Source organism: Chiroxiphia lanceolata, chromosome 1 (genome assembly GCF_009829145.1).
Source record: "Chiroxiphia lanceolata isolate bChiLan1 chromosome 1, bChiLan1.pri, whole genome shotgun sequence".
Classification (NCBI taxonomy): domain Eukaryota; kingdom Metazoa; phylum Chordata; class Aves; order Passeriformes; family Pipridae; genus Chiroxiphia; species Chiroxiphia lanceolata.
The window spans coordinates 74,381,141-74,390,668 of record NC_045637.1 but is presented as its reverse complement, the minus strand read 5'-3'; the positions used below and the strand labels follow the sequence as shown (position 1 = coordinate 74,390,668).

Genomic DNA, 9,528 nt, shown 5'->3' with positions numbered 1-9,528 from the left:
AATGAAGCTGGTGAAGGGTCTGGAGTGCCTGTCCCAGGAGGAGTGGTTGAGGGAGCTGGGGTTGTTTAGCCTGGTGTGACATTATTACTCCCTAAAAACTAGCCAAAATGGGGTTGTAGCCAGGTGGGGGTTGGTCTCTTCTCCCAGGCAACCAGTGACAGGATGAGAGGACATGGTCTTAAAGCTGTGCCAGGGGACGTTCAGGTTGGACATTAGGAAGAATTTCTTCAGAGAAATGGTGATTAGATGTTGGAATGGGCTGCCCAGGGAGGTGGTGGAGTCACTATCCCTGGAGGTGTTTAAGGAAAGGCTGGACGTGGCACTTAGTGCCATGGTCTAGTTGGCAGGGTAGTGTTCGGTCATAGGTTGGACTCGATATCAGAGGCCTTTTCCAACCTAATTGATTCCGTGAACACCTTAGTACCGCATCACTGGCAGAGCCCATAGTGGGATGGCTGGTCCCTGGGTGCCTGGGCTCCCTGCAGCCCACTAATCCCATGGCCATGAGGATGCACTGCCAGGTGAGCAGTTAGGGTGGCATGTCCATCCTGCCTTTAGCACTTTTAAACTTCCTTTCCCAGCTTGGACGAGATGTGAACAAATGCTGAATGAGCTGAAAAGTAGACATAGAGCAATGTATCCCCTAAAATTCCCATTATTTGCAGTAGCTGCTACTTTCAAGGGCAGCTCAGCCACAAGCTGGGCAGTCGCCACAGTCCCGAACATTCCAGACAGCAGCACCGCAGAAGGTCTGCCACCACGGAGAGCAGCATGTCCAGTGGGACATGCTTCTCAGCACCCACAGCTCCAAATATGGCCCCACAAGGCAGCATGGATTCTCCCACCACTTCAGAACTCTAAGGATTCAGTGCCCTCTCTGCCTCCAAGTCCTGGTTGCCAGCTACAAGACCTATTTCCACTGCAGAAAAGGACAGCACCGGAGGTAACCTGAATGGCATCCTCTGTAAAGACACTAGTGCATCTCTTGGTTATAAAGCAATGCCCCTCCCGTTCCTTCTAACGTGGGCTGTAAAGTAGCTCGAGCACTCAAATTAACTTGGTAATAGGATTATTCGCTTCAGAAAGCCTTCAGAAGCCATTGCTCCAAAGAGACTTAGGTGCTCTGTGCTTGAAACAGGCCAAACAGTTACTGCAGAAGCACACAATCTTATTTGAAGCAAGCCCTTTTTAATCCACATTATGTCCCCACTGATGAACATGTAAGGCCATGCAGGACAAAGAAAAACATGCAGCAAACATTATCCTGCAGGAGTTTCCAGAGTGGAATTAAATTAAGCTCATTTCACAATGCAGTTTTTCAAAGGTGTCTAGGGATAACAGATAAACAGCAAAAATTTCATATTCTCTGTCATCTGCAGTTCTTGGACACACTTGGAACTATCTCAAAAATGCTCAAAAAGTAAATGTCATATCCTCAATTCTTCCAGTGATTTGGTCCAGTGCAGTGAAATCATGCATAAAGCTGCCATACTGTATTATGGGAAACAATAGCATGTAGGTGGAATTTTTCCTGTGAGTATTTAAAGAAAAACTCCGTATTTTTCAAACGTTATTTTATATGAATTGCAAACCAGTGGAAAAAGCCAAAGGCTAAAACTTCCATATAAAAGTGAAAAATAACTGGAAAACAGGTTACCAATTAATCACATGCTGCTCCAGAACATGCTTAATCTCTAAAGGCATGGCCAAATTAATCTTTGTATAAATGCTTACATGTAACAAAGATTAACAAGACATACTGCATCAAGTAATAAGCAAAACTCTAGGCAATACAGTCCTTGCTCTTTGCAGAAAGAGGAGCATGGGCACTGCTCTCCTTTATTCTTTGACCCCAACCATCATATATTTAACTACAGGGGGAGGATGGATGGGATGTAAGAGGATGGTATGGAGGGGACTGCAAAAAAACCCTAGAGTTACATGAGTTATGACCATCCTTACCATGCAGCCGCCTAACTTATAAGCAGTACCGGATATACTGCAAATTTTCTACTCATTAGTCCTGTGTTAATGGTACAGAAAGAATGCATAATTATACATGTTGGCTTAAGTTTGGCATACTGGGATGGTATTCCTTTTAAGAAGTCATTTATACTTTCGGGAACTCAGTTTTAGCTAAAAGTAGCATGCTTTTCACATGTAATTACACTAAAACATCTACTTAAAGATCATTGTAACTCGTGGATGTAAAAGGAAGAAGACTAAACCAGCATAACAAAGAGTGGAATAACCTCCAAGATAATTGGTAAGTAAAAACAAGATCAAGAGGTAGGTGAGGGAAGGATGCTTCAGTTTTGAGGGTTAGTGGTGTGAGGAGAGATGTTAATTCTCTGCAGATTAATGCAAGGTTGTTTAAGGAAACTCAGGATTACACAGATCAGTACCGTGGCTGTGGGGTCAACAAAACCCTTTCAACAGCGAACAAAAAAAAAAAAAAAAATAAATAAAAAAAAAAATCTCAGAGGCGCAGTGAGAAGGACACTGATGGGTCCGGTTGAGAATCTTGGCACAAAGCTATAAAGGGAGTAAGGCCTAGTTTCTGTTAAGAAAAGGTTGATCAAACTCCATGAAGATATAGGCAATAAAAACATAAGTGTAACTTGAGTGAAAGGAGCAACTCAGATTCTTGCTATACACTGAGTATAGAGGGAGTACTTCCCTCCCATGCATTTTACCCATTACTCTTATACAAAGAGCATTTAAAAGTATATCCATGGACGTAATTGTTCTTTTACAGCACTACTGCCTAATTTCGGCTTAGAAATCCTGCTGCTGCTTCCTGCTTCCGTGCCTCCTGCTCACAACTAGTCAAAACATCCCATTGTCCTGGTTCCGGCCAAGACATGGTTAATTTTTGCAGTAGCCAGGAGGGGGCACAGCTAGGACCGGGGAGGTTTACCTTTTGTGCCTCCAGTTCTCCTCTCCAGCCCGTTGCAGGCGAGAAGGGGGAAGGGGTAGTGAGCGAGCAGTGCTGAACAGTGCGTGGAGTGTTTTCAGTGGGAACACTAAATTGGAGAATACCGTTCCTAAACCACGACACTCATGTACACTCCATTCTAATCCACAGTATTTTTAGATTCAGCACATTCCTTATTGGACTTCAGCAGGCCACGTGTGCAATTTGCACCTGCTGAACATGGCAAACCAGTGCTGCTCGGCACTATTTGGATTCTAATACAGAAATTCTATCCAGTATAAATAAATTAGCTTTGCAGTGTTCTCTACTTCTATAAGCAACAAGGAATTCTGTTCTCTCTAGTCTTACTTTCCAGGAACACAAACGGCCCTCGAAAGCCAAGTGATTTTGTGATGAATCAGACAAGTAATGTTAAGTACCATCCCCTTCTCCCCCCCCCGGATATCAGACAACTCCAGATGTTTGATATCTCTTCATGGGGGGTGGGTGGAAAATGCCTATGCAGCTTTGGCATTGGCCACTACTCAATAGCCAAGAGATAACTGCAGGTAAGTAGATAAGCAGCAAAACTGATGTTCAGAGTTGTGAAATAATCTTGCCCTTCCTCCATCCCTCAGTACTATCCTGAATTTAAAACATTTAGTTTATTTTGGATTGGTATTTGAAATACAAGCTTTTAAAATTTTCCATTACTGAGTAACTTTGATTTCAGCATATCATTTCTCAATTTATGGTGACTTCTAAATGAAGAAATTAATACCGGAAGCATAGCTTGTGGAATAACCATAAATAAAATTGTTGCTAACTTTAGTTTCAATTAATCTAATTAAGAAATACCAGAGTAAGAGAGCTCTAACTCACTTTTATGCTTTGTAAAAGTTTTTTCTTATCTGTTTCAGAAGACAGCTTCCTTTATTTTGCATCCTGAACTTCATTATACTACCAAGATTCAGTTCCTTGTTTAATGTTTTTATTATCTGCATAATCATTTCTGCTAAGAGCCTCACTCATTGCCCAGGCAATTCCATTGCCATTCCCAAGGCAAGCAGAACAAGAACACTGACCCTGCCACAAAGAATTTCCAATCTATATGTAAACAAATGGACAGTGAAGTCCAAGGAACAAAATGACACTGATCAGCATGCCAGGCAGTCAAATCAACAAACCACCCATTTGTGCACTGTAAGGTCTTTTTTACAGAGTTCTCTGCAGAATAGTGGGGCTGCTGTGCAGACTTTTATGATGATCTTGACTCAGTCTAAGGGAGAGCCAAGGAAAGAATTAATACACTCAACTGAAAAGTGATGCGAGTACTGTAATTGTGTTGGAGCTGGCATCTTGCCAAGGAAATTATGGACTGAAAGCAATTACAGGTACCGGAGGGCCCTCAAACAAAACCAAGTAACTTCAGCTTCACCCAGCAGAAAAGGGGGAGACAGAGAAGGGATGCAGAGTTTTAACTATTTTTAATCAATATAAAATAATCTGTGTAAAAACAGTCAAAGCCATGCCGCAATTAAATTCTTTCAGAACGCAAAAGATAGCTACAGAGCCATCTTGACAGTTCTTGGATGAAGGCCTGTGGAACTAACAACAGCATTAGATTCTCAACACCACAAAGGGGATACAGTTAAGCCAGTACATACCTCCAACCCCTCCATTCAAGACCCAAGGTCAACCCGAACTGGGGTAAAAGAGCGCGCATGCGCACACACGCATGCACGCACGCACGCACACACACACAGACACACACACACACACAGAGTCTTTTCCACTTGAAGAGTAATATAAGCCCACAGCATGCTGTATTACTCTAGCACAGATGGAAGCCACTGGTACAGATCTCATCAGCTGTCTCAGTAACAGCCACTTAACTTACATGCTTACTATCATGTTTCTATGCCAGAGGACTACTCAGGGCACAATAAGGCAAACCATTGAAATTTAAAACAATAAAAAAGTACTGTTGTTTAATTCTTGTTCTATACAACCTCCATATTCTTTCCCAAAACATGTAAAAATAAAGAGGTAAGGAGATGAGATTTTTCTGAAGTCCACAATGGACAGTTTTGGAAACAAACTTCATGCCTGCCAGCATAACAGTTGCATTTGAAACCAGTTCTCTGTAACAAAGAGAGAATACAGATAATGTAAGCTACATCAAAACAGCTACAGACCACATTGCATGACTGGCCCGATTCTCTTTTTTCTTTAATGACTTGTGAAATAACAGTGGTAAGAAACAGCACAAAGGCTTTTTCTTAATAAATTTTAATATTAAGACCAATTTGTCTGGATAAAAACACAAAGTTACAAGTACCACACTACTGTAAATTCTCCATGATGCACAGTAGTGCTCTCAATATTTGAGTGACAAGCCCATTTTGGAACTGTTTGTGAAAGGTATGTCAAAGACGGAATCTTGGCATAAGTAAGAATGTACGTTATCAGTGAATTTATTATTGTGAAAATATATTTGCCCCACAATGTACACCACTGTAAATAGTCAAATGCAATATTTATGCACATCAAAAATATATGGGGGGAATATATAGTCAATTTAGCATTAAGTCAGCAACAGTGAATGAAAGAAAAATATTTAGGCTATTTTTCTGACTTCATTTCACTGGAAATTTCCTAATAAATCACTCCAAAAGGTAATATTTGTGGTTCAAAACCATCAGTACAACGTTAATTCTGTAAAATAGTATGAATCTGATAGTGACAGCCCAGTCCTCCTGTCACTAGATTCAGATGCATTTGGCTTGTTCTCGCTGCCTTAGAACACGAGTCCAGACACCAAAAAAATGAACTACCACCATCACAGTCTGGACCATAATAGCTCAAAACAATGTCAGATCAGAGATGCAACATCAATAGAAGGAGATGACACTTTCGAAGCACTTGCCAGATTCTCAAGTATTAATTATATACACACATGGTTAAGTACAGAATACTGAAGAAGAGAGTGTTGAATAGCAATTAAAATGTTCCATTGATGTTCTCCTTACTGCAATGGATATTCACATTTCCCACATTGGTCTAGGAAAGATACTGCAATCTACATGTGATTTGATGCTACTTAAAGCTTTGTGATACTGTTATGTATTTTCTTTATCTACATAAGCCCCCCCAAACATTACTGCAAAAGAACTCTATCTACATATAGAAATAACACAGACTTGATTTGGTGGCTCTTGTTTGACTGTGCTCTTGCAAAGATATCTGCTAACTCTTCCTTGCCTGCTTAATAGCATCTGTATTTCCCTGCCCCTCAGGAAATAAATGGTACATGATAAATCACTTCCTTCAATATTATTCCCATAAAAATTCACAGTGACCAATTCTGAGAGAATTTTTTTTTGGTTGGGTTTGTTTTTTTTTTAAAATAATTGTGCAATATAAAATTCATACTACAATTTTCAACTTTGGTAACTTACAGAAAAAAGATTTCAAGCTCTTTAACTAAGGACCAGGTCAGGATGTTGCTTACACTATGCTCCTTGTGCTGTGCAAGCACATCAGTTAATGTTCATCCCTTTTCTTGAGGTCCTGAAAAATTCTGTTATTGATAAGAAATTGGCTACAATTTAAGTTGTGAACCTATCTAATTTTCCTTTATACCTTTAAATGCTTCCATCACCTAGACTTAGTAAATTTTTATTTACTGTTTCAATTCACAAAATCCTGATCCCAAAGCCAACACCCACCCCCTTCAACCAAACAGAAAAATCCAGCTGAGCCTCAACAAGTACATCTGAATTCTCAGAAGAGGAAATATTTTCTTGATTTAACAGCAACTGTACAATATTACAAACTCTGACACATGAAAAACAATCAGGCAATAGAAAAATGTACAACAGCTTTGGTGTTATACAAAATAATAAAAAAGACTGGACAGCAAGATACATAGTTCATTATGTTCTCACCACAGCCACTTCATTGCTGACTGTAAGACAGTTATTTACTTTTGATATTCTCTGTGGCCTTTCCACTCATGAAAAATCATACTGTATTACTACAATAGGATCTGTTATGAACACCATAAAGTAAGCTCCAAATTTTATAAAAACATCTTGCCTCTTCGCACTATTGCTTTGTGGCACATTGTCAACAGAACAGCAGTCCAAAATAAAGTGACAACTAGATTTAATAAATTAATATACTTTTTAAAGATGTACAATGCACATTCTTTTTAATCCAAGGTTTTAGGGTGTCAGGATACTTCTATTTACACATATACAGATCTCAGACAGCATTTATAACATCAGAAAATGCAGATAAGGAACAAAGCCTTAACTGCTATCCGGATGCTGCTAACAGAAGCCAAAACACTGCTGAGAGTATTATTGGGAGAGATATCCAAAGATGAGAAGAGTCTATGAAAAAAGGACATGTAAAGGCAAAGGAAAGGTCAAGATGTTTAATATGACCATCTATTCTTGTGAAGATTGAGGTGGAGTTGTTGATGTGCCTGGTTTACCAGACTTCCGTTCATAATTCACAAGTCGTTGTCCAACAAGGTACCTGGGATTACAGGAAAAACAGTGAGAAATTAACACAAATTAACAGCATTTTGTAACACAATCCACTCTCTCCTTTTCCGCAGAAGTAGCTTTCTCATTTCAGTAAACATTATTCTATAAGCAATCCCTCCCCCTCCTTAATGGACTTTAACCACCCTCATCTTTTTTCTCAACATTCAGGCACCTTGTAATGGAATACAGGCATTACAGGTTTGTATTTACAGCCCTAACTTTGGTAGTCATACAGTTCAGACATATACAAACTGCATGAAGATATGAAATATAAGGAGTGTGTTTGCAGTATTTATATACCCAGGCCCTTTGCTGGATACTTTTGAGAGCATCTTTGCAGTGTCTGTTTGAGTGTTTGAGTTCTTTCACTTGAACATCTGGAAAAACAACTCTGATATAAAACGAAATGAAAGGGCTAATGAGGTTCTTCTAAGTTCAAAAAAGAATCTGTGACAATGCAGAACATGCACTCAGTAAAGCTAAGTAAGGCTCAGCTCCTATATCCAATGAAAAACACCCTGGCTGAAAAAAAGTAAATATTGCAAAGAAAGAACTTTTGCTGCAGCTTTATCTTTCTTAAAGGGAAAGAAAATATCCTAATGCTACTACTCCATGTCAAGCTTAAGGGGTGTGAGATTCCTTTATTTAAATTCTGTTTCAACATTATACCATCTAATCAGCTTAGCAGTTTTTGTACTTTTTACATTGTTCCTTACTTCTCTAGGTCATTGGCTCACACTCCTACTTTTTGCCACCTAAATTCCTCTCCATGCTTCATGTTTGCTTGCTACATGTTCTACATGTAGAAGAGCCATACGCACCTATGAATTCTTCCCCTAAAACTTATCATTTCCTTTAGAAACTTTTTCACCATCTCTCCTTTTGTCACAGAACCATAAACAACAACCATCATGTATTTTTTGTACATTCTAGAATTTCAAAAAAACTTGTATATGCTTTTAGAATTTGTTATATGAAAGATTTAATTAAGTGTATTTCTAAATCTCAAATCTCTACTGACTGGCATGACTATATTTGCTTACTTCCTGTTGTACAAATTCGTTGTCTGAGTAATACAGACTAATAATTACTGAAAAAAAATAATCAAAAAACCATACAAAATTTAGTAAGGACAAACTCTATCAAACCAACTGAACATTCTTTAACAGGTTAATTTGACTGATGAGTACGAAAAACAGTTATGCAGAAAAGGTTGAAGAAATGGTTTTATAAGAAGCAGATTGTGACATGATTTTACTTCCAGGTGTATCATAATCATAACATTCACTAGTTCTTCAAGACTACACAAGAGGAGACAAACAAGCAATCAGCTTCATTTGTGGTAAAACGCATTCATGTTAGACATGGAGGAGTGTCTTCCATTTATAAAGACAGTCTATTCCTGTGTTTGTCTACCTGAATCATAAATAAAACATTTGCCAAGAACAGTTTAGGTCTGTCTCAACGGGCCATTTGTCCAGAAAACTTCCTAAAATCCCTTTAAGTCACAAGTATCTACAATCCCTGAATTCAATCTGAAGTAATCACAATTTAAAGTGGAAAAATTAAAAACCCCACACTATATACTCACTTGTCATTTTTAATATGTTCATAAAGGCGCTTGAACTGGCGGACTTGGAAGGATAGAATTCCCATCAAAACCACCACCATAAGCAGGAAAGGGTAAATCCGTCGCTGGACTAGGTTTTGCATTTCAGCGGTAACTCCTTCAAAACAAGACAAAACCCTTACATGATCTAACACTGCTGAAGTAACTCACATATTTCTGCTTCTCTACCTGCTTCTAGACTTTTTGTTATACTGTAACTTCAGTAGAACGGCTGTGAAATAAATTACACGTCCATTTATCCCACAGTTCCAACATGACAGCTGCTGTCCTTTTTAATCTGAAGCACTGGAGTGGAAAGTCTTCCATTAGCACAGTGAAAATCCACAGCAAAAAAAGAAAAGGGCTTATAAGTTCTTTTTGCTTATTGACTTCTGTATATCTCGTATCAGGAAAAAGTTGCAATAGAAGTCAAGTGAGAGATT

The 9,528-nt window shown here is 38.9% G+C and overlaps 1 protein-coding gene across 2 annotated transcripts in view; it reads right to left on the bottom strand.

The window, feature by feature from the left end:
* Positions 1-4,387: 4,387 nt before the first annotated feature.
* MARCHF6 (membrane associated ring-CH-type finger 6) overlaps positions 4,388-9,528 on the bottom strand; it is a 46,266-nt gene continuing 41,125 nt past the window's right edge. For both annotated transcript variants that reach the window (XM_032684020.1, XM_032684011.1), the window contains exons 25-26: positions 9,068-9,203; positions 4,388-7,465 (exon numbers count right to left, since the gene is read on the bottom strand). In XM_032684020.1, the coding sequence (XP_032539911.1) occupies positions 7,375-7,465; positions 9,068-9,203 (227 nt within the window). In that variant the 3' untranslated portion in view covers positions 4,388-7,374. The remainder of the gene's footprint in view (positions 7,466-9,067; positions 9,204-9,528) is intronic.